Source organism: Hippichthys cyanospilos, chromosome 1 (genome assembly GCF_059441005.1).
Source record: "Hippichthys cyanospilos isolate Australia breed blue-spotted pipefish chromosome 1, RoL_Hcya_1.0, whole genome shotgun sequence".
Classification (NCBI taxonomy): domain Eukaryota; kingdom Metazoa; phylum Chordata; class Actinopteri; order Syngnathiformes; family Syngnathidae; genus Hippichthys; species Hippichthys cyanospilos.
Genome location: NC_142369.1, coordinates 27,134,687 through 27,161,223, shown reverse-complemented (window position 1 = coordinate 27,161,223; position 26,537 = coordinate 27,134,687). Strand labels below are relative to the sequence as shown.

The following is a 26,537-nucleotide window of genomic DNA, read 5'->3' as shown; positions in this document are numbered from 1 at the left end:
GGACTCCGTGCATCAGCATCGCCTCTTCCGAAATCAACTGTAATCAGCAGCTGTATCTAGCTGTGACCTTGTTTTAAGGGGCAATCTGTAAGATTTAGCAACATCTAGTGGTGAACAAAAAATTCATTCCTTTTAAAAACCCACTTTAAAATGCAATAATACATATGCAAAAACACGTTTTTATGATATCATAGGCCATTTTTCAAAAAAATATATTTGTACTTCCGGTAAACGGCAATTATATTGCACAGGTTGCGGCATGCGGGCTGGTTCTGAATATGTCCTCTGCGGTTTGAATCAAGCGCCCCCGCGGCTTTTGGTATTTCTAGGACATAACAAAAGCCGTGCAAAAAGCAGAGGGTGCATTTTAAATTGTTTTGCTGGTCCTTCAAAAGTCAGTCGTCAGTCGAAAATTGTAATTGTCGGTCCGTCGCTTCATCAGCCAATGGTCAGTCCGTAACTCACTCCCATCATCATGCCCCCAGCCCCATGTCGCACCTCGTCATTGCTGCCACAAAAAAATAAATAAATAAACCTCTGCCATCCTACTAAAAAAAATAAATAAATAACTAAAGCACTGAAAACACGATTACATGGTATTCTCTACAGCTTCGCCTCAAACCAAAAGCAAAGGCTAAACTTCAGAGGCCATTTCAATTATCCAAATTAGGTTGACGATCTTAAGTCAAAATAAACTAATGACACACTACTATGCCCCGAGTGTGGTCCCTTGGCACTGGATTGCAATAAGCAATCATGTCTACTAAGAAACGTTTACATCAAGCGCCACATACGTTCAATGTGTACCTTAGGACTAGACTGCAAATTGAAATCACGTCCATTAGGGAGCATACACACACAGTTGTGATTCAGGCACACTTAACAAGAATGGTAACATAAAACAAAAAGAAACTATCGTAAAATGAAATTCACATGTGATAATATCATCTGTCACATACACTACAAGTAAAAAGCAAAGATTTGGTGAGCTTTTTGTTTACTAGATAATGCCTCAAAAAGTAAATCAATAAAAATACAGTACTGGCTAAATTGCATTTCCTGGCTAAGAGCCAATCAGAGTGAGATTGTCACTTTGGGATTGCCCACTGGTTGCTGGAATGATGCCGTCTCTTTACCTGCATCCCAGAATGCTTTGCTCAGCTATTTTCAAAATAGGAATTGAACTGTTGTTTCAGTCTGTCAGCACACTTCGTTGGTGGATTTTTGCAGCTTCTGCCGCCTCATGTGCAGACAAATCTTGAATTAAAAAAAAAAATGTTGCTTGCATTGAGTATTTTGTATGGGAAATTGTGCAGTATGACTTAGAAACTTAGAAGTCGCCTCAAGCTATGTTACGGTCAGCATTCGGAATGTGTTATTAAAACCGAGTTTATAATCAATACAGATAAAAAGAACAATGTTGAGTTGTTGTTTCTTATCAGTTTTTTTTATGATGATCCTATTGATTTTCCTATAATTTACATTATTAAATTATTATTAAATTATATTATAATATAAATATTATAATATTGCAGAACATAAACAATGAATATTGGTCTTTTAATAGACCCTATGAAATCATCTTCTCTCTGACCTTAGAGGAATGAAGTAAAAAAAACAACAACTTTGCAGTGATATGTTCTATTGGTCTAAACACAGCTTTGTAAAACGGAAAAAATCACCATATATGGCTTCACAGTGCTTCACCCTGAAGAGTTCTTTTATATATATATATATATATATATATATATATATATATATATATATATATATATATATATATATATATATATATATATATATATATTTTAGAGACTATTAAGTAAGTAAAAAAAACACGTAACAGGAGGAAAACAAGAAAACATCTTGGGTGCAAGCCCAGATTGAAGAACCATGGACAGGAATGAGTCTTCCCTGTAGGGGGGGACCTGGGCCTTTTAATCTTTTAATTGTTTACCGTATTCCCCGCAGTTTGGCACATCTAGCTAAGGACCTCATCCAAGGTGTGTCGAAGAGATGTTCGCTCGGTTGAGGGATTAAGAGCAGTGATCCTCTCAGAGTGGCTGCCGGCACACTGGGACTCTAATCAATGTTAGGTCTGTAAACAGGAAGGATAACCAGCGTTAGTTGGCCAACGTCGGCTGATGTGTGAAAGATAGGCAACCGTGAGCAGCACCGTTTTCTTTTCCTTGTTAATCTGGATATTACTTAGCCTACGCATATCGACTGGAAAAACTAGGCGGCACAGTTGTGAAGTTAGCGGGCTGGTTCGTTTACGGCACTGACCTTCCTGTGTGTAGTTTGCATGTTTCCTCCCACAATCCCCAAAACATACAGTATATGGTAGGTATATTGGACAGACCAAATTGCCCTTGTTTGTGTGTAACTGGCCCTTTGTCTCTGCGCGCAAAAGGTTGGCAACCGGTTCAGGGTGTACCCTTTTTACTGCTCAAAGACAGCTGAGATAGGCTTGAGCACCAGTGCGACCATAATGAGAATAAGCAGTAAAGAAGATGGATGAATGGATATATGAATGGATGGATGGGTAAAAAACTAAAACATTTGGACTGCTAATTAAAATAAAAAAATCAAATCTAAAACTCGAATATGCCTGTTGTAGACATCAATTGTCCGTAATAAATTAGCCATGACTTAGCTTTGGCTCACAATTAATTTTTAATTGAACGTTGAAAGTTGTAGTCCACTTTAATCTTTTAACTATTCATAGCAGTTGTGTTTCATCTACGTAGGTTGTTTGTATTTTGGCCAAAAGGGTGATGTTTTTATTTTTTGTTTTATATTTTAATATGGGGGGGGGGTGGGGGGGGGGGGGTACTGTACAATTTCTTTGTCTTTCCGTAGAAGCCCTAGGTTTATAAACACATATGAAAAAAAAAACTGATCTTGCAACAGAGGCATTTTCAAGGACACCATATGTATTGAGCTGATTAAAACTTTCTTGGTTTACACTAGTGCCCTGAGGGGTGTGGTGCGATGCCAGGGGGGATGTGGATGACCCCAGGGAAAGGGATATGTTTTTGTGTAATTGTGATAAGATAAGCATTGTCATTTTTTTTTCAGGCTCTTGGTTGCACTTGTTTATTTTTTTTTTCAGTTTTAGACTAACTTGTAACCTGTATAAACGTTGTAAAAAAGTAGTTAACAGTCGTTGACACTTTTTTATATTGCTTTTTCCTTGTGTCAGTGTATAAAAAGAATACCCTTTTAGGCATACTTATACAATTTTTGTAGGTAATAATCTTATTAATGATCGGTGTGGAAAGAGGGGGGGCAAAATGTTGTCTCTTTCCTGGGGGGGCTTTGCAAAATATAATCGAGAAGCACTGGTTTATACTGATGTGTTTTCCTACCAATTTACACCAATGGGTCATATATGATTCAGCCCACTCTCTCTGACATTCAGGCCTTGCGTAGATCAAGGTTTCTTCTCATTATACCAGATGGGAGCAGCTGTTGTGCTATCATGTGACTCATCCAGTATTTTCCACAACAAAAGACTCTCGCAAAAGTGGAATGTCGAGCAATCTCACTTCCAGCTCCCTTCTGATCATTGTGGCAGATTCTCCCCCCCCATGTTGTTTCCTTGTGGATCATAGAATGAGGTGGTCATCACAGCTATTTGATGTGCAAGAATTAGACTATAAATGCGTGACTGATCATGTTGATTTTTTTTTCATCACAATATACGTTGAAAATGACTTGCATCATTGTATTGCGTTCTTATCGTTTTCTTCAACTTCATTTGAATTTAGGTTTGATTAAAGGTATTTTCTACATACAAGATTGCTCCAGATAAACTACCAGAAGAACGGTTTCACAGTATGGCACCAAGTGTTTGACTCACCCTCTATCAATTGCCAATATAAATGATTGTTTTTTTAAAATATATTGTTCTATATTATTATTATATTCCAGCCACCTGAAGTCAATGTCTAACCGGGCCTTAAAAACTGACAGACCTACCCTATAGACACCATCCTAAACTGGTTTAGAATTTCTAAAATGCTGTTTAAAAGGGCAACAAAAGGGCCTCATGCTTATGTTTTCAAGCATCTTTTGTTTTAATCTATCTTTAATCACAATCACAGGATCTGAATTTTGTAAAGTCTGTTTAATGAAGTCAAATTGCTTTCCGAAGTTGGTCTAATGAAAGGAAAATATTTTTCTTCATCTTACCTATTATAAGCATGTAATAAATGGAACGGTCGATAGTTCATCAATCAATAGTTCTTCCATTTATTCTTGAAGCCTAAAGTGGGAGGGCAGAATTTTTTATTATAATTTTTCATATCTTTATGCAGCCTCTGAGGGACTGAGCCATAATGATCTGTGCAACCTTTTTCTATGCAGGATACTTGAGCTCAGTTAAACATCCTTTTGAGATTTTGACTTTTACCATTCTTTGTTAATTGGGCTCGTGAGAAATAGCCCCAATCTTGGCTTTGAGGTGTCGAAGCGATGCTTTGGTTTCGCTGCACTGATTTTCATTTGCCTAAAACAATCACCTTGAGATAACAGTAATATCTCAGTGATAACCTAATTCTCATAAATGAGCCTGCGCGATAGCACTAATTTGGTTACAGTGACCAAAACTGAATCTCACTGAGCAAAGAAAGTAAAACTGTTGGATAATTTGTCATTCTTGATTCATCATTTTGCCCCTGGTTTCTCATTATTTTAGATGCAACTCCTTGCTCTTCACCTATATGCCAAGGGTCCTAAGGGCCATCATCTTACATGCTTTAGATGTTCCCCTGTCCAACACAGCTCATTGAAATGATCAGTCTTGTTAAGAGCTTGCTGATTAACAGATCAATCTAATCAGGTTTAGTTGAGCAGGGAAACATTTAAAACATTTCCCTGGTGACCTTTGCTATATGCGGTGTACATGATGCTAGCCTGTGCAGAATGTTCCTTATGAAGGCTATAAAGCTTTCCAATTTGACTGCTTGTGTTGTTGTGTGAGGTGTTTAAGCACCTGTTTTTATGTGAAACAATACGCTTGGGGATAGTCATAACTACCTGTTCATGAATACAACAGTCATGACACCATTTTTTTCACCTAAAAGATTCTCTCCATGTTTAATTTATGACATGGCTCTCTGTGTCACTTCTCAAGGCAATTGCAATCCATGAATGTTTTTTTATGTGCAACCTTTCTTTGCAAGCATGACATTATGCCAAGTACCTCAACAGCGGTGTTCTTCAGACGCTCCAGTTGCATCTCATTATTGTGAATGTGTGTGTAAGTGAATGTGCATCTTTGTGGGGCTCCAGCAGTGGTTGGTTCCAATAGCAAAGTATGATGCAAGCGTCAACATGCATCAGTCAAAACTGAAAATTCTGACATGGTGTTGCCTTTTTTTCTGGCCGAATTGCATCTCAGTTTGAGTCACCACTCATTTGTGTGCAGTCCCACCGCTTAAGTGATACTCGACTGATTTTGCCACTAACTGTTTAACTGCAAAGTACATCACATTCTCTCAGGATTCAGGTAATCCAGAAACCCAGAAAACGAGTGAGACCTGAGGCCAGCTGTTGGCATTTCAGTCGACAGGTAGTGGCGAAATGCGTTTTTTAAATGATTAATTACACATAAAAATAACAGCTATCAAATTAAATATAGGCAAATTGACTGCTGATAATGGCTAATTAAAAGACTCTTTTCAAAATACGTTTCTATGCCACACAAGTGTGCGCATAGAGGGTTACTCCTAATAGCACAATGTTGAAACAATATCATACTCTACCTTCACTTGACACTGATTGGTGGTGCATATGACAAACACCTCCCAAGTTTGAGCTCCTGCTCACTCTGATACCCGCGATTTGTAGATATGTGTCATTTATAAGCAATTGAAACAAAAGCTGTGTTCCTCCAAGCCTCCCCTGATCCTCTTCGATGCTGGGGCGTCTGCCAGAGGGCAAGCAATCTGAAGGGGCTGTGAATCCCCAATCCCATGTGGCCCGCCATTGATTTATGTCATTGTGTGCATTTTCAACCTCTTCAAAGGTCACCTTGTTTGTCTCTGTTCTGCATCGCGATGCCGCTACAACTTGTGAACAATTTGCATTAGTTTTTCCATCTACTTCAGTATTCTGTATTGTCTCTTTCTCACGTATTTAATTGAGGGTTGCCTACAATTGTTTAAACCTCATTAGGATTGCGTGCGCAGCAATCAGGAAAATGATTCATACGTATGTATTTTGGAGTTAAAGTGAAGTGTCAGCGAAAGCTGTCACTCGGTGAAGATGCAGTGTGTGCTGATGGACAGACAGTTTGAGTTCCATCACTGGAAGAATGGAAAATAGAACTTCACGCGTAGTTTATCAGAGAGCATAAACAGGTAACAAAGTTACCAAAGCAGTACCAAAGCCAAATATTGTTGTCAATCAACATGTCAGCACAAGGTTATATCTCGGTCATTTTTTCATTCTGCTTCTAATCCCAGTATCACTCATGTTCCTCCTGCAGAGTCTCTAGAGCCAACTTATCAACAGCTGCAAAAGATGAAGCTGGACAAGAGTCCCTTTGTGGTGGTGTCTGTGATCGGCCAGGAGCTGCTGACAGCTGGCCACCACACAGCTTCTGTCGTAGTTCTAGAAGCAGCTTTGAAGATCGGCACGTGCAGCCTCAAGCTACGTGGCTCTGTTTTTTCGGCCCTCAGCAGCGCCCACTGGTCTCTGGGCAATACCGAGAAGAGCACCAGCTACATGCAGCAGGACTTGGATGTGGCCAAGACCTTAGGTGAGACGACTGGGAACTCAAGGAATTCACAATTATTTTAATCTTCAATGGGAATTAGCTCTTTAAAGTTTTTTTTAAACCATCTTCAAATATATATTTATCTTCATGAGCCTACAGTACAGTAAATCTGTCTATTGCGGGAGATAATTTTTGAAATGCTCAGATTCCGATCATCAGTGAGTGCGTTTGGTCAAAACAGATCTTGTATGCCTACCAACGCGTTCATGTCCATACAGAATTGAGTAAAGTAAGGTTTATTTGTAGTTGGTCTTCTCACAGTCTATGATTGGCTCGACATGTTTTTTTTTTCTTTTAAATTACAAGTACACTGATAAGTGGCTATTGGAGGAAAAGAATGCCTTGAGCATGTTTTTGATCCAAGGTAATTGAATTACTAGGCGATTCGTTTCAGTCCTAATTAAAAGACTCTTTTGAAAATATTTCTTGCCGCCTGTTTTCACTAAAAAGTCATATGTATAAACATCATATGAAATATACAGTATGTATATATAATATTGAAAACAAGAGGGAGGACGAGAAGTTTTGTAATCTACTACTACTCCCTTTGAACATGTAGATCGCACTTTAACTGTAATATCCATTGATAATTCCTTTTTTCATTTGTCATTTCTTTTCTTTCTTTTTATTTTGTTTTCACATCTTGCAGTGTGAAAAAGCTCTTGTTTGATAAAATTTACAGGCAACTAACTAATGGTAATCTTACTCCAAATTTTAATTTCTTCAACATTATTTTGATTTTAGTAAACTACTCCTTCTAAAACTTCATCTCCCTGAGTTTCAATCTTCCCATTGATCCCCACGCTTTGCTTTTCAGCTCATACGGCTTTGTTTTCCATCTACAGAAAAGGTCTCTGTTGAGGAAACAGTTTGACCAAAAAACAAGAAAAAAAAAAAAAAAGACTAATCTTATATGACCAAGCAAAGTCTTTGCTATTGTGACACTCAGATTTTTCGTGAGACATATTTTTTTCCCTTTTCAGGGTCACACCATAGTTGAACACTGATGTCTAGAAATGTTTGAAAACAGTCTGCTTTGAAATCAGCTGCGGCCTCGAGTATAACGGATCTAATTCGTCTCCAGGTGACCAAACAGGGGAATGTCGTGCTCATGGGAATTTAGGCTCGGCATTCTTCTCCAAGGGAAACTATCGTGAAGCTTTGACCAACCATCGTAACCAGCTGGTTCTCGCCATGAAGCTGAAAGACAGAGAGGTGAGAAGCGCAGACACGCTGATACCTTTTGAAATCAAAACGCAAGCTACCTGTTCAAGATGATAATTAGAGGTGACAACATTGTTGTCACTGTCTTATCAGATGTTTGTGTGGGATTGCGCTGCACCAGGTATTCATCTGCTTGAGCTTTTTAGAAGGGACCTAAAGGACACACAAATGCTACTGCCCTTTTTACATGTACGAAACAAGTATCGACTTCGAATGAAGGTCACGCTGAAGGAGGGATGCATTTCAAGGACAGAGAAATGAAATGCCCTTTTCACCTCACCGGATCTTCATGTAAATATGGAAAACACATTTTTGTTCCATGTAGCAGTAAATGATAGCGTATCTGAAGATGTAATTCAGACTAAGTTTATTAGACATTGAGGGAAAATGAAAAGTGTCCTCTGACGTCCGTTAGCTTCTGTGGTCATTGTTGGGGCCTGACAGGTGCTTGTATCCCAACACAATTGCCATCAGCCAAGGAGAAGAATGGCTTCCATTTCCCCTTCATTCCTTATCCTTCCGACCAGGCTGCGGAGTTTGCTTGTTTGTCCTTGCTGATATCACAAGGCCTTTAAACAGTCCAATCAAAGTCTGAACAAAGCAGCAGAACAAAAGGTTTCAAAAATAAGATTTGCGCTCTTCCCGACATCTCTCCATTCTATATTTTTAGGAAATTTGCAGAGAAGATGGTTGTTCAAGTTTGCATTGGTGTCTGTGCGAGTGCTTGAGTAAAGTTTGCAAGACTCTTAACAGTAAAATTTGGATTTGTTTTTATCCGTATGCTGTTGTGTCATGTTGCTTCTTAGAAATGCGTACACCGCACCCAATGCTAAGATATGGAAGCAAAGCGGTGATCTTAAATAATACCAAGAGTTGACTCATATATAGTCATGTCCTGGTTGGCTTAGTACAAGCCCTCCCTGCTTTCGCTGCCCGCTTTCCCAAAAGCCCCCCTAATCAGAGTCATATGTGTGTCACACCACCTGGCCTCGCTCCGTACACGCTGGAGCCTGGCGGATAGCTCATTACGGCTGGGTTGCTGTTTTTGTTTCTGGTGTGGACTTTTTATCTGGCCTTTTTGAGGTTGAGGTCACTTCCTCGAGGCCGGAGGTGGGATGTTGTTTCTGACTGGATTTCCAGTACATGTCTACCTTCCAGAGGGAACAAAAAGTCTGGAACCAGTGGCGCACATCGCTGTCCATTTGTGATAGAGTACAGTCACATAAAATAGGAAGCTTTGGAAAATCGTGTCCTATCAAATGAAGTAATCAATTGTTTCATGAAATGTTAGAAAAAAGAGCCCGTTGGACCACATGGCCCTTCTATGGCTTGTATAATTGTTGTTTAGGAATACTAACTTTACCTTACACTTCCTGTTGGTTGTGACAGAGCTTCAAGGCATACTAAACTTCCGTAGCCTTTTTCAGCAGCAAAGAGTTAATATTTTGTCCTAATTCAATTACTACATCATTTTTCATTTACAATGAGTACCTTTACAAGCTGCTTTCTATTAACTGAAAGTGACACGCATGTACTAATGCAATAACAACCAATTACGGTTCACAAGACCAAACCCGGCTAACACGATCAAACCTCGAAAAGAAGTGAGCTGTGATTGGTCAATATTACCCACCCATCGTGCATGTGATATCATTTTCAGTCAACAACAAGTGTTAACCTGAGTTTTTAAAGGTATTGGTAGAGCATAAAAAATATCTTCATCAAATTAATAATACAGGAAATATTTACTTTTGACTGATGAAAAGGGCATAGCAAGTTTAACATCTTTTTAAATTCTATGCATCTTACAGAGCTGGTGTGTGTAATCATAATCATGATTAACAGGCATATCGAGGCGAAAGTGTTTTTTTAAGACATAATAGCCCAAAAATGTAAATGCGTTATTACATTTCAAGCAATCTTTTCTGAGTTCCAGCAAAAACATAAACTGCTGATTTGCTTGACGTAGATCTAATACAGATTCAAAGTCAAAGTAGCATTGTCTTAATTCTGTGACGATAATATCGAGTGAATGCTTTGTCAGCTGCAAATGCGTGCTGCAGGCCTAACCGGTCAGCTCATGCGTATTCCTTTAACTCGCAGCTATCAACACAATCACATTTCACTTCCAAGGCCACGTTGGTTTTGTGTCGAGTTTTTTTCATCAAAGTGAAGTTTGCATCATTTACAAAGGTGAATGCGAAACAAAGCTGTTGGATTGCTTCCTCCTAAAATCCAGGTCACCCAGTCTGTCTGCCTGTGGCGTTTTCTTCTTAAATAGTAGGTTCAACAAGAGGGAGGTAAACCCCTAATTTTGGGTGTGAGTATTTAGGAGAAACTGAGCCATGCTGACGGCAGTGCAGTCTCTAATTATGTCTTGTGTGATGTTCAAAAGACGCAACAGCTGACTCCCCCAACCCCAAATTGAAATGTGAGCTACAATCAGGGAAAAGTACAAGAGAAAGAAACTTTCTTTCTCGCTTCACTCTTTCTCCTACCAGCGGTCCCATTTTTAGCTTTGGAATTGTTTATCTTTGCGTTCTCGCAGTCCATCTGCTGTGATTAATACATGCAAAGTTTGCTCCTAACAAAGTGACACAGGCAGTTTCATCACTGATGTTTATCTTTGGGCTAGGTTGACGTTGCGTGGATTGTGTTAAACCTCGGCTGGTGTAACGGCGGTGCTACACCTCTAAATAGAGAGTGAACAACAGGGCTAAAAGTGGGTGTTCCACTTGACAGGGTGACGGTTTGTCAGTGTATGTCAGCACTCTTGTAGAGGAGAACATCATTAAAGAGTCATTAGGACATGGACATGTGCCTTTTCATTCTTTCAGAGGGCTGACACTAATAAAGGATGGCACAAGGGGAACTAGGCACCGCTGTCTCTTTCCTTTACTATCCAACACTTTGCTGATTAAAAATTAGGATTTGAACATCTGACAAGTTGGCAATTTCGATAAGATTAGCTTCATGACAAATGAAAGGTGACTGCTATCTGTCTGTCCTATGTATATTTTGTAGGTAAGAAATCACCACTTTGCATGCCATCCCAAAAGCTAGTGTGTGGCGTGATACTAGCATTTTGAGTCAAGTGATCATAAGTAAGAGCAAGGAGCTCAGAGTATTTGCTAGACTGCGATCCCAAAGTATACATTTTACACTATTCCCAACCCGCGGTGTATTATTAATGAGTCTCCGCCTGCTCGGCCCAGTGGTTTAGAACACCTATACAGGAGCTCGTTTAGCCATGAAACATGAGAAATGGACAACTAGTGTCAACCAATGGGCCATAAACCCAGCTGGGAAACAAAGATTTGTGTGTTTACGTGCTCCTATGTGTGTATAAATGAAACATCTACCATTTTTCTCTGCAGTTTTGAGTGCAGATCTATCTGTCTGTCTGTCTGTCTGTCTTGTTCACACTGCAGCCCGAAGTGATCCAGTTCAAATTTTTGTGCCACTCCTGACCTGTATCTGATATTTTGTTGGCAGTAGGAACGACACAGATCTGCTTTTTTTTTTTTTTTTTCAAATACGACCCAGTCCACTTGGGTATGTGGCTCTAAATCTTATGTGAATCCGATCTATCGACTTTTGCGATTTCAGTCTGAATGGCCAGGATGTATTCATCCGACTCGCACGTAACAAACAAGCGGCAAACAATTCTACGCTCATAATAAACAAGCAGAATGGAAAAAACAAAACAACAATAGTGGACCAGGCAAAGACAACTCAGTGAAAGAAGCGCAAGGTATATTTCAACTCTCTGTCTCTTTCTCTCTCGCGCGCTTGCTCGCTCGCTCACTCGGAGCGATTGGGCCGCTCGCTCAGAGCGAGCCAGAGAGACGCTACTGGGACTGCACAAAAAAACAGAAAGTTGTGGGTTTGATACTTGACCCTGAAGACCATGTTGTAGTATCGGTGAGCAAGATACTCAACACAGAGTTGCTCCTGATGTGTTACAGGTATATGAGTAATCCAATATGAAGTTCTTTGAGATCTTACTAAGATGGAAAAAATTAAGATAAAAATTAAGTATCTCTACCAGAATTCGCACATAGAGATTATTGCACAAACTTAAAATTGTCTTTATTTGAAATTTGCAAAAGAAAACATTTGAATTGTGCCTTTTACAGAATCTGGGGAATTCTGGACAAACACACCCTGATAAAAGCTGCAACATCTAAATACTGTATAGCCATAAAAACTAAGTTGTATTTATATTGGCTGCTTTGAATGAATAACTGTGGATCTGCATGTTAGTAAATGAAATATTTGGAAAGAATGACCACTCACAGAAGGATTTTTAAAAGCATTTATTTACCTGAAACTTTTTTTTCCCTGCCAAAACAATGTCAGCAATGGTGAGACTGCTATTTCATTTGCACTTGGCTCTATGCTCATTAAACACAATCAGAGATGCATATTTTTTCTCCCAGTTGATAAACACACAGGTAGGGGCAGACATTTTCATGTTATTGTCTTCCCCCACCCTCTCTCTCTCTCTCTGTCTCTCTGTCTTTTGCAACTAGCTTCTGCTTCACTTGTGCATCGCAAATAGCTGACGCAAAAAGCTGAAGAATATTCAGTTAAGAGACCGCACTTAGACAATATTTTTGGTCCACGTGGTTGGTAATTTCATTGGTCATATGGGATGACACTGAGTGGATGTATTGACTGCTTGAAGCACTAAAGTAATTTGTTATGAAAAAAATCCTCATCACATTAAAATCCATAGGGTTCAAAACATGGGGGAAACAGTAGCGTCTTATAGTGTGGAATTCACATTTACTGATCACTTCCTTATTACATGAGAATCACAAAAGACTATTCAAACTGTTCTAACAATCCTGTATCCTAACACAATTGTGAAATGTGTAAAATGAACCACTTGCTGTTTGGACATTAAGTAATTCATCTTATGATGTCAGTCCCCGTCTGCTTTTTTTTTTTCTGTCCTCACCTACACACACGATCAATGGCAATGCTGAGGGACAGATTAGATGACAAATAAAGAGTGACACAGTCACAACAGACCACTCACTTTCTGCTGCGGTGCACTATATGATTACAGATGAGAGCCAACATACCCGCTGGTATTGCATGTGATTGGCCCGCAGAGATCCAAAAGCCTCCTCTAAATGTTCACAACAACACGCAACAATGAGGTCATATAAATGTTGATCATTACCGAAATCGACGGTCTTTTTCCTTGTCCCGGCCGGTAGATTTGATGTTGCGCAGTTAGAAGAATAAAGACGGAACGTGCCCACTCCTCTTTCTTAGGTGCTGTCTGATGATAACGGATGGAGGCCGATTAAACACAATCCAGAAGAGCGCTAGTTCACGTGGTTTTGATTGAAATGAATTGCGTGTCTGTGTCGCCAAGTGAAACAAATGTTTGGAGAGGGCTCACTTTTGGGAACAGTCTGCTGGTGATGCGGGAAGGAGAATTTAAGCGTCTGCTTTCAAAGTGTGAGATTAATTTGTTATCTGATCTCATCGGCCTAATCCTTAGTACTGAGCCTGTGAGTCATTTTCATGTGAATTCTCATCCTTAGCCTCCGGGCAGTTTAAATGTTATTCAACAATGACTGAAATAATTTTGTGAGTCCCTACTTCAGTTCCGCCCGATATTGCCGTCTCCTCCTCTTTGTCCTCTGCCCAGCCCAGTCCTCGTCCGGGATGGCAGGAGAGCCATTTAAAGCTGCATCCCTCTCCCCAACCCAATCGATAGAAAAGCTGTCAGCAAGATGAATGGAGCTTTGAGGAAGTCCATTTTAATGAAGGAAAAAGTGAGGGAGTAAGGGAAAGAGATGTACTTGGATGGAGGGGAAGAGTCCCACCTGGTAGTTATGAGGAAGGAAAGAGTGAGGGTCTTAGCGAGGACAGTAACTAATGCATGTATACGTGTATTGAATGTGTTTAGAATTATGAGCGCGCTGTATAATGGTCTCTAGTGGCCGATGAATGATTGTGAAGAGCGTATTGAGTTTCTTAAGCTGCAGCTCGTCCTAATTGCAGCTCAGTAGTATTAAACGAAATGAAGTACACTCCTAGACAAAAGCCTTTATTATTAGACTGTGGGGATTTCATCTCACTGCAAACCTCAACATGAAATCCTCTGTTGCATGACGTCCAAGTCACAACAAGGACAAGTTGCTGCTCAACTTCAACCCCCCCTCAAAAAAAAAGTGCATTCAAAGAGATCCAAATGGTTTTTTTTTCTTCTTCTTCTTCTTCAATCTGGCTATTTTCAGGCCATATTTTGCACCATATGTCATTAAGCAGAAAAGGCCGCATGGTAATTAGTGATTAGGCGATAAGGCCAAAGGTTGTTGGACCAGTCAGTAGTATAGACAACAGTGCCCTCTGGGCACTGCCCTGGCTGAACCTTGTTTTCACTCATTAGAGCAATTTCTGGCTGTGATTAGTCACAGCCACGTTTGAAAAGTCAATTTATGCGTGTGGACTTTTCTTCCAATATACGATTACACTCAAAGAAAAGACCACTGGTGGCTCAGCATTTCTGTTTCTTTTAGGCCAGATGGAAAAAGTAAGTCCCTTCAACTTTCTTGTTTTTCGTTTTTATATTGAAAATTCCAATTGGAAACAAACCACTTCTCACCACTAAACCTTTTGTTACGAGACTTGCTCTTGTAAACGGGAGAACCACGACTTTGTCAGGTCGAGAGGTCAGCAGAGCTTCAAGTATGCGTTATATATACACAACGTGTCGGCACACACGAGGATGTCAGGGACGGCCGTTTACGCGTTTCGAGGAAATGGCCTTTTGCAAGTCTCCTGACATTGCGCCAAGGACTGGGATTACAGCTGCTTAGTCTGGCTCAGTCCAAGCTGCCAAACAATACATATACACTAAGATATGCTTTCATTCTCTTTCTCATTCTGCCTCCCAACCCTCAGTTTAGCTATTGTCCAATGCTCAGGCAGTGTCAGCATTCCTGTCCCTGTGGCACAATATTGAGTCCTTCTCCAATCTCTCTTGGATGGTAGCCCTCTTACTTTATGAGGATTTGGAATGTGTCTTGGTGGAATGAGCTCTGAGAAAGCAATAAAATGGATTGAAAATACGAGGCCCCAAATGAGTAAAATGAAAGTACTATGTCTTCACTACTCAATATAGTCTCAGAATAAACTTGAGACAGACTGTTGCTGGACTCACACCAATGTCTTAAAGGAAGAATGCGACCATATGGCAGCGAGATTGTTAACTGTTCAGTCGTGAGACCAGAGGCAAAGACTTCCGGGCTACTTTGTTGTAACAGTTCTCTTGAAAAAAATTGCAGCTATTGCTGGTGTTGTCATCAGATTTAATCGCTGCTTGTGACAAGCTTTGATGGAAGGGACATGTGGTGTTTTGGTACATACGTACATGTGAGGATACGCATATTGTCAAAATGGCGTATTGGCTACCAAAAACAGCTCTACGGTGAACGTTTTCTTTAAAGTCGTAACTAACTGAAATGGTATGTACGGTAGCGGTGTGGTCTTTTGATTGTTCAATAGAAAAAAATGACGATCATCTGGAAACAGATCATTAAAAAGAATCTGTTGGGGTTTTTTTCTTTTTTTTTTCCAATGTCGTCAGTGAATACAGCATATTGATGTGTTCCGATGGGCTGTGCTGGTAAATCTTCCTTTCTACATTGCTAATGTAACCATCTGACCTCCACACTCACTGCAGAGGTGTCATGGAAGTGTGATCACACCTCATCCAAACCACAGTACAAAATAGCGATATTTCTCTAATGCATGTGTTTCAATTGTGGACTCTGAGAGAGGACACTTTGATTTTATTGCTTTATGCCCATTTTTAGAAGACTTTTGGCTGAATAAAAATCATCTTTTTTATCGCCATCAGTGAAAAGTAGTTTTGAAAAAACAAAAAAACTTTAATTAAACATTTTCCTCATTGAGATTTAGACACCAAGGCTTTTTTCAGTGTTTAACAGGAAACCGAAAGTGAGCTGTTAATGTAATGTTGAGTATTTACAAGTAACAGCTTTATAATGTCGCTATAATGCCATGTTCCCATAGTATTCTTTCATCCAGTTCCTATTTAGTACCACCATTTCCAGGCTGCAACTTTGTTTTTGCCATTGCCGTTGACCAAGATGTGCATTTTGTGTGTTTTTGTGTATGTGTGTTTCCCTCTATGAATGTGTACATGAGCACATTTTTGACCTCATCGCCATTAAGAGAGGCTTAACATGATTAGAGTAGTGTGATCCTCTGAAGAGTTAATGATGAGAGAAGCTGTCCCTCCACAGAGGCCAATCACACATTACTTTCTGATGGCATGCGGAGGCTTATCTTGGTCTACTGTATGTATTGTGTTGCTGCCTGTATGCACTGCATTGGTTTAAATGTGTGGGAACATACATGAGAGGATTTGAGCTATCTTTTTTTTTTCTAGCGTGATAGCATTTGTTACCAATGACTGAAGCGCCTTTTGAGTAGATGTGATTCCACTGTTTGAGTGCTTGCCTTTTGAGGGTTTGCATACAAATAAAGCAGACACACTAATTATACCGCTTCATTATGCTATTTTCAGACTGACGTATAGCTGAAGCAGGGCGGGTGTGGTGAGAAGGGGGGCCATACCATTTGCTTTAGTTGAGGGCTATATGATCACACGCCAGTGGTGTTTCTCCCGTCACTGCACTCCGGGGGACAGAGTGACGGGCTTAATGACACTGTCGGGGTTACAGCCTATCTCCAACTCATTTTCCAGTGTGATTGAAGTTCGCCGTGGGTAGCGTTTCATCAGTGCTGAGCAGACCAAAGGGACCTTTCCACTGTTGTCTTTGTGTTTGTGCACTGTTTCTGTAAGCCCGCAGTTCTGAAGAGATGCAAGAAATGGCTTTATAGCTGTTATATGGACTGTGTCACAATCGTACAATCTCAGAGATGATGACTTTTGTAGGGGCTTGTCTCTAGCGTGTACTCCACCAGTTTATTGCGTGCCATAGATATACACAACATTGTCTCAGCTGGCAAACATTAAACAGCGGAGTCTGCAGGAATAATCTTTGTTGAGATATGAGTCATAAAACTCTGTTGTCTTTGTGTGGTACCTGGTTCACAAAGAATCAAACTCCATTCCGTATTGTGTGTTTGAGTCAAGACGAATCCTACAATCAGTACAACAGAGGACTGTGCACGCTACGTTTGCGTGCGTGTGTGTGCGTGTGTGTGTTGTTGGCACACAATCTCAGTGCAGTTCATTGCAAAGAGTTTTTTTGTTAGTTTGTTTTCCAATGTAATTTTTTTTCAGAATTTGTTCATTTTTTCTGAAACCTAAATGTGTTTTCTGAAACGTAAATGTTTTCCAGCTTTCATGTATATGTTTTGTGTAGGTAATGTACATTTTTTGCATGCCATTTAAAAGTGTTTTAAAGATTGGTGTTTTGTCTTGCACTTCTCTGCTACCATAGTTTATGATTATAGAACATGATTTGGTAACTTGTTGGAAATTATTATTATGATTATTTAGGTTTATTAACTGACCACTAATTGAAAATCTACCAATAATGAGTTTTGATCATGTATTAATTGTTTACGTATCTAAAATTGTCCAAATGCAGAGTTTCAGCCTTTTCTCAGTCATAATTATCAGTTAGATGTAGTCCTTTATGAAAGTATAATGCATATTACTGTGTAAAATCAAATTAAGATTTTTTTTAAATATTTAGAGTCATCTATTTGTACTTTGGAAGACAAAGATCAATTGTTAGCCTTTTTTTTAAGACGATATGGACCAAACCAATAATTTATGATTAAAAGTCATTGTTCATTTTTATTTACTGCTCTGCCAATTTGAGGAAATGCCATGCTTTTGCATATGTAGGGATATTAACACACTTTTAAAAAATAATGCAATCAATAACCCAAATAATTGACAGATAATTTGAGTAATAATATAATGATTCTATGTAGCCCTACGTTGCCCTGTGCACTGTATGAAATTGGAATAAGTGCAATATTAGGGGACTTAATTAAAGCTGTGGTATAATTAGGCACAACTTGAATTAACCATGTTTGTGTCAATACGCTCAAAGTAGCGTAACATTGCCCTAAACACGGTAGACTAGACCGGTTGGGCACCTTTCACCGCCGGCCGTACGGATGCGAGTCTACCAAGTTAGGGTTCTAGGTATTGAACAATCTAGTCCTAAATCTACGAAGCAATGTGCCCATTGACTTTCCTGCCGACCAGGTGACTAAATACTCATTACGCTTCAAAATAAATTAGGCTTCATCAGTTTAAGGCAACAGATGTAGAAGGAGTCACATAATAATTGTTGTTGTGGCTCCATTGTATCTCCCTCTGCTTTCCTTTCTCACTTCACTTGCATTGATTAGTCCCTCCAAATCTGATGGTTTAAGCATATCGTATGGCAGTGATGCCTGCATCCGGCCCCGTAATGGTTGCGCAAACATAGTCCTTGATTGCTCCATTCCTCCAACGTGCCGATGCCAGTGTCACACACAAGAAGCCACACCGGTGTGGTGTTTTCCTCATTCTCTTGCGGCTATATAAGACGACTTCAATTGGCGCTTGTGTTGCTGCTTTGACTCAGCTGTCTTTATTCAGCTCTCGCAAAGCATACAAAGTTTCCCCTAGCCTCTCGACAGTGGAGAGAGTCAATGAGCGCCAACTGTTCCTCCTACACTGCTAAATCCCACAGCTTACTTTCCGTGACCCGGAGACAACTGGCATTCGTGGAAAATCGGTCCTTCAATTTTTAACATCTCTCCGTGAGTGTTTGGTAAACATTTTCCACTATCCTCTCTGCCTCTGTGCCACCCTTAATAAAGCAACACTTTTACTTCCACTATCTTCCTCTATTAGGATTTGCTGCCTTCTCTTAGAAGACTTGACTTAGGAACAAAGACAAATGTGTGTTTGGGTTTTCGGAGCACAGGCTATATAAGTCCATAAGTAATGTAAAGTAATGTTCAGTAGGTTATTCAATTTAATTATTGTAAAAAGTCTCTCCTATACTAGAATGGTTTGACCCAATTTGTCATGTGCCACCTCTCGTCACCTGTCGTGTTAATTATTTATTTTGGTGAAGACATTTCTACTATGATCTCAAAAGTTGAACATTTTTCCATGGACAAATATTTTTTTATTTCTGAGAACAGGTCTGAAACTTTATGTTGATTATTTTTCTGCAAACAATTATTAACATTTATTAAAAATTAAGTTAATGATTTATATTTGTGAAGAGATCTCTACTGTAATCCTAAAAGAGGTCTCTTTATGTTGAATACTTTTTTGTGGCCAAATTTGTATTCATAATTATTTGTTTTTGAGAGCAGGTCTGACACTTTATGGTGATTATTTTTTGTGGACAAATATAATATTATTAATAATTAATTATTCATTTATGTGAACAAAGAGGACGCTTTATGTGTAATATCTTTCTGTGGACATATATATATATATATATATATATATATATATATATATATATATATATATATATATATATATATGACTTTTATATATATGACTTTTACCTTTGGAAAGACGTGATATATATATATATCATAGATTTCTTCTATGATCCAGAAGAGGACACTTTATGTTGATTTATTTATTTATTTGATTTGTGGACCAATACAAACATATTTTGAAATTGTGTAAAGTTAAATAAATCAGACACACTAATGTTTTTTTTTTTTTTTGGCAACCCAAAAATGCTTTGCAGTGGTTAAGGGGTACTTGGCTGAAAAGATATTTCACAGGGGATACATCACTGAAAAAAGGTTGAGAACCACTGGCTTGGACGACATGCTAACATCATTTGTGGTGGAGGGGCTGCAGCTATCACTCTTTCACTATTTCTTCTATTATGCCAAGGGCAAGAGATACAATCAGGGGCCCCGCCAACAAGTATTTACCCTCCCTGTCAATCAGAGTCCAGCGGCGTGCGCTCACAGCTGGAGGCAGCGCTGGCAGGTGGCCCAGTATCGCCCAGAAAACATGTCTTCAAAGGAAGCCATTATTTCCTGATCAGCGTTTCCATTTTATCTGCGCCAAACCCTCTTCTACAACTTGACTCGTGCTTCATCTCTCACGGGTGATCACTTTTCTCCTTTTTTCCTCCCTGGTTATCTGCTGACCATATTACCAGCAAATGAAGAGTGTCAGCGGGACTCTGCTGCATGTGTCTGGTCTGAAAACATATTTTCTCCCTGTGTGCAAGCACACATTTAAATGGGGGTATAGTCCAGTCTGCACCTCCAAATAGGCATATATCTCTTATATAGGACATATAAATGAATGTCACAGGGATTTAAGTTTCTATCATGCGATGCTGGGTTCACGTCATGGTTTTAAAGCTGTGTCGCAGTGGGAGCTGGTGATAGGCACCGTTTCTGCATGCAGAGGCACTATGTGTGCATACAGTATAAGAATGATGTGTTTGCTCATGTGATGATAAAACCCAGCAGTAAGATCCTTTTTTCAGCGTTTTTCAGTCGGGGAAGTTCTTTCTCTCTTTGGTGATAAAGTGAAGGGCTCAGTGATGTTGAAAGATTTGGGTTATTCTGCTGTAACTTGGAGATGCCAGTCCATGGAGCAGCGAGCTATGAAGTCACTGTGTAGGCTCCCTTGCCTTTAAGTCCCACCAATTCCAGGTATGGCACATGCTTGGCGCTGCTGGCTGCCCGCGTCACAGTCACCACCCGCAATACTCATGCCAAGCTTGTAATTACATTTAGGGAATAAAAGCACAGAGGGGAGAAGGGATTTGCGCAGTGAGCTTGAGGTAGACTGACTTTCTTTAGCTGCATGGAATGTCATTGCAAATTTACTCAAACAGCACTATCCACAGTCTGATAGCAGGAGTTGGAATGGGCAATGCGTTTGTTGGCTATTTACTCTCTAGGTGAGAAATCAGCCGTGGTTTCTGTCTATATATTTTTTTTTCACGGTAACATATTTTCTACAGTATCCACTCAAATGAATCACACCGCATGGATTGACTCTATTGATTTCAAAGCAGTGGGCCAAGATGCTTCGGTGTTCATGGTTCAAAGAAGGTGGGTCAAAAAAAATGACCTAAGCCTTCGAGTTATTTTGCACAAAATGACCCCCAGTTTTGTCTAAAACAACCTTATTTATTTATTGTATAAAAGCAAGCTAAAAAGTGGAATGTTGAGTCCGTCTATTTCTATTTTGACCCATAGTTGGGTTATTTTTGACCCAGCTGTTTTTAGAGAGTGAACAGCTTTTATATGATTCTCAGCTCAGTTTGAGCGGGTAGGAAATCATTTTACAATGTCCAAATTGTTCAAGTTAGGTAAGTTAAAAGAACCAACTAATCAAACCGATGTTTAAACCTTCGATTGGCCATCAGCTGGTTAAAGCTCCAAATATTGTTATATTTGTTTATCAAATGAGATTTTCCGATTCAACTTGATTTTCATTACATTCTTAATTGACATTTCATTTTTTTGTGCTGTCTGCTTTTCATCCCTCTAATAAATCAGAGAATTAAGGGAAAGCACAAGAGACCTTCTGTTTTAAGTTGATTATGCCACCATGAAAATAAACACCCTCTCTACAACCTGATTGTTCTGTATGATACAAAGCTCTTTAAGCAAGCTCTGCAAGCTCTTTAATAAAATTATGGTATGGGCACAGAAACCTTTTCAAATTTAATGTCACAAAAATAAATTTATGTTTTTTGTTTAGATTTGCCAAGGGCAGGATAATGTATTTCCTGAAATTCATGTTTGACTGATAATGGCAATGCACACACTTCAATGCACACAATTGCTTTCTACCGATTCACTATGCTCTTCATTTTTCGGCACTCACATTTGCCCAAACAAAAAAAAGAAAGCAGATTTATGCTAAGCATTTGAAAGCAGTCGTGAATCAATTTCATAGAAATTTGGTTTAAGCTTGATTTACTGTCACTGAATGGATTAGAGTCAGTGTGCTAAAGTGTCTCCATGAGTACTGCGAGGTGCTGACACTGGCTTCATCGTTTTCATTGTGTCAGCAGGCTCCAAGCAAGCACTCTGCTGTAGATCAATATAATCTTGCTCTCTCAAACCTTAATCTGTGTAACTTTATCTCTTTTCACTGCTCCTGTACTCTTTTACACTCCTTACCAAACTAAGTCTTCTTTTCATAGAAAATGGCGAATAATATTGTGTGTACCGTGTCAGAACTGATTTGTCCAGCTGTTTGCGCCTCCCATCCATGGGCCACCAAAACATCCTTGAATGACCAAGGAGGGCAACGTCCTTGGACTGACTGCCGGGCTTCCTGCTGAATTCTGTCATATGCAGCTGGGGCCTGCAAGCTGTGCTTTATTTGGCACTGTGTCAGAATCAACTTGAAGCCTTAACAACAGCGAGTTGACTTCTGAAGGCTCGGCTGCTTGACATGCATACGTTTTATTAATTAATCTAATACTGTATTTGTTTTCTGTCTTTGTTTTAATGTCTTTTAAACCAGCCATTGTGACTTTATTGCAGAGCACAGCAAGGTAGACTGGTTTCTCCTCATGTTTGCTCGACAAATTACTCATATATTTATTTGGAGAAGATTTTGTTATTTTGTGTTTGAAGATGTTTTTTGTTCCTTCGGGATGTGATAGAATGCAAAGAGAAAATGTTCCTTTACAGTGTATATGACGCTGACAAGAAGTTCAGAACAGCATTGTATGATTTGGAATAGAAAACATTCATCTGATTCTACCACTGGTGACACAAAAAATGCAGTACAAAATACGTACATTCAAAATAAAATAATAAGGATAATAAAATAAGGACACTCCCCTTCATTTTCCTTTAAGAATTTCACAATTTTTGCCCCTAGTGGCATTATTTTTTTTGACAAAAGGCAGACTTCATGGTTTGTCTCGCTCTCTAACATGACATTTCTTTGTCAACCAAATGCATTAAGCCATTGGATAAGCGTAAAAAAGTGGTACAGTATGGATCATTAATATTGTTCCATTTAGAACCTTTGTCAATGGACCTTTAAAACAATAAGCATCCTATCAAACTTAACCAAATACTGCTGGAGTACTTGGAAACAGGGAATGAGATTTCTGTTGCTTGTTCACTCAGAGTCAATTTAACCTCTCCTAAAGGCTATTAGTGTAAAGAAGTAAACACTAAACAAACATTATGCCCCTCATTCTGCAAGCTTAGAGGCTCTTATAAAGTGGCATGCCTTGATGTTTACCTCAAACCCGTCCTGAAATTACTTTCAAACACCACTGTGATTTCCTTTCCTGTCACCACAAGGTCTCTAAAGAATTGATTCCCTTCTCCGGCAGACATCACACAACCATGCCTGTGGAGATTTGACTTGAGCGCAGAAATAAGCAGCAACCCTTCGAGGCTTTGCTCTGATTTAGAGTACATTAAGAGCCATTCACAGTGTCCTGCTCGCGCAGCGTGCCAAGTAGTTCAATTTTCTCCTCAACTCGAGTTTATATTCATGTGTTTATATATCAGAGGGCAGGAGGGTCTACGTCTGTGTCAGAACAATGCTGACATCCTGTCGCAAGGGACCAACCTTGTGACAGTAGTGTGGGGTTGAAGAGGGAGTCGTGTGGAGGGCATTTTCAACACGAACCAGCTCACTTACTGTGCTGCACTCGCTTCACTTTCCTCACCTCATATTTGACCATTTCTTTAAACACATTTTTTAAAGCGTGTTGTCTGACAATACCCTCCTGAAAAGAGCACTCAAAGTTTCCACCAACTCCAATGGAGACTGTGGTATTCAGTTTGACTTTGTGGCTCTTCTGATTTCTTTCCCTCGACCGGTTGCCACCAATGACTGTAGTGTTGCTTCAAACAGGCGGAAAAAAGACACAAACTGCATAAATGTGGCCACACAGATGTATGTGCGCATGCACACACACACACACACACACACACACACACACACACACGCACACACACGCATAAAGGCATACAACCCACAATCCTTAAGATACTCTCGGAATAAGGACATTTGAGGGAATGTATACTAGGTCTTGAGAGTAACCGCAAATGATCTCCCATTTAGTCTGGCACCGCTGCGCAGACTACCCACAGCTCAGACAAAAAAGGCTTTTTCACAAGCCAAAGCTCCACTGCATTTTGTGTGTATCATTAGTTAACCCCACGCAGTTCCCCACGGCCGTCGATGTGTGTCTGCACCTTGTTGCTGCTTGTACAGTTGAAATGAGTGCATGAGGCTGCAGACAGCACGGAAGCAGTCACGAGTGTCTCTCCCCGTAGTTTGACCTCCAGTGACAATCAAGCCTTTTCTTAACATGCCCTGTGTAGGCTAAAGGAATTACCAAGCTTCTGGCCCTCTGGCGTCATCCATCTATGAACTGGAACTAGCATAGGTCACGAATGAACAAGTGGCTCCTGTGCCACTATATGTCTTCACTGTCAGTCAATCAGGTTAGTTCTGATGATTGATTTGAGAAATCGACTAACGGCTAGCTAATGCGATGAGCAGCGTGATCGTAAAAGGCACTCCGAAAATAGGATATGCGCGAGTGCATTTTTCGCCCCCTTCTGCTTTTGCGCTGTGCTTTGCTAACAGCGGATACAGCAATATGATCCTTGAATCCGAGAGGGTAAAGTGGGATTCGGGGTTTGTAATTTTGACTCTTATTTGTGTGAATGTGTGTGCGTGCGTTTAAGAGAGCACTCAGCCACAGCTGTACCTACCCTCGCTTGGCAAAGCACAACATTCCCCTGCTTAAAAAACAGAAGGTTTTGTTATGGCCGAGTGACTGTCATTTGGCAAATTTGATTGTGGTTCCTGTGGGATCCATATCCATGTGCAAACACCAGACCGGGGAAGAGAATGAAATATAAACTTGTAAAGCAAGAAGAATATTTTATTATCACTATCCCCGCCCCCAACATCCACTTTGATAGCAGCAGCATGCCTTTCAGGCCTCATGTTTTTATACAAGTTCACCTTGTAGGTACTGTACGAATGCACGTGAAGAAATGTTCCTTCATGCTACTTTTTGGACATTGATGTTCTCTCTTTTGTGTTTATTACATAGATTGAGAGATGTTTCCTTTCACTGTCAAGATGCATTTGTTGCATGAAATCCAGATGGGAGGATGGCCTCAGCCTGGGGATGTCTTTAGCATTCTCTTTTCTCATTCTTCAAACACAATCTCTCCCATCGCTTTTATCTACCCCTCTTACTCACCCGTTGCCTCCCCCCTCTCCCCTGCTACACACACACTAATACCCTTTAGTGTTCACCGCCAGCTAGCTGCTCATGCTGCTGGAGCCTAGCTTGTTAAGGGAAATGCTGGTGCATGGTTCTCCTCACCTTCCCTCTGCAGTGCCTTTTAATTAGCCAGCTGGATTGCTGTGTGCGTGCATTTGTGAGTGTACTTGTGTTACACATACATAAATCTGCAAATTCAGTTTGTGGGGACTCACCACCCATAAATCCTTAGATATTTTTAGATAAGGTTAGGAGAATTGTGGATATGCTCCAGGGAAATTAATGTCAGTCATTGTAATGTCCTCCATATTGATGGAAACACTGAATTGTGTTTGCACTTCAATTTGTGGGGAAATGTGGCTCTGTGTATAGAGTTTGCATGTAATGCTAGCTTTTCTGTCACATGAGACATATTTGTACAAACTATATTTTATGTTTGCAGTCAATAGTCAGTTGGTATTTTTTTTGTTGTTGACATATTTGTGTAATTGATCAACATACTGTTATGTTTTTACCAGCATACATTACTTATCTATGAGCACTGCCTCCAATCTCAGGTTATGCATATATACGCACATGGGGGTTTTAACTGAGAAAAGAATGCATTTTTTAGTCTTCACAAAAACTGAGGGAAAGAACACAACATCATCCATGACGGTGCAGCTTAATAAAGCTGCATGTCAGTAAGGATTCGATTGTCATTATTATGGTGAGAACTCGCAATGTTTTTATAATATTAATCAGTGGCAGAGCGCCTCTGCCCAAAAGTAGCCATCGCATCCCCTAGTCTCGCTTAATTGCCATTACACGTTATATACATTACTGTAAGTGGATGCTTATACTCATTCATTCTAATTAGCGACTCTAACAAGTTTTACAGTTATCAACATGCTCAGTGATACTAATCCGGTTTTATCCCCAAACCACCCCTTTAACTAGTTGTTACCATGGCAACTGCAGTAGTCCTTTGAGTGCCACTAGCCAATGATTATCACGCACTCAAATATTGAAACCAAAGAGATGTATTTTTTCAAAAGCATTGACGTATCCAGGAAGTAGAAGCTTCACTGCTCAAGTTAGCAGAGAAACAAACACACAACAGGGCTTCAGAGCCACAAAACTCATACTATCAATAGCCGCATTGCCGTATGACATAAGAAGGTAATTATTCTAAGTACAACTCATTACCTCTTGCACATATTATGAAAGCAACCATTAGTCTCATGCACTCCTGAATATAAACATACTTAGTTGAGGAGTTT

General features: G+C 39.8%; 1 protein-coding gene across 1 annotated transcript in view; it reads left to right on the top strand.

The window, feature by feature from the left end:
* Positions 1–26,537, top strand: part of LOC148429935 (tetratricopeptide repeat protein 28-like) — a 125,004-nt gene that overhangs the window by 53,097 nt on the left and 45,370 nt on the right. Inside the window, exons 3-4 of the mRNA XM_088418647.1 lie at positions 6,497–6,769; positions 7,872–8,002. Of these exons, the coding sequence (XP_088274773.1) occupies positions 6,497–6,769; positions 7,872–8,002 (404 nt within the window). The remainder of the gene's footprint in view (positions 1–6,496; positions 6,770–7,871; positions 8,003–26,537) is intronic.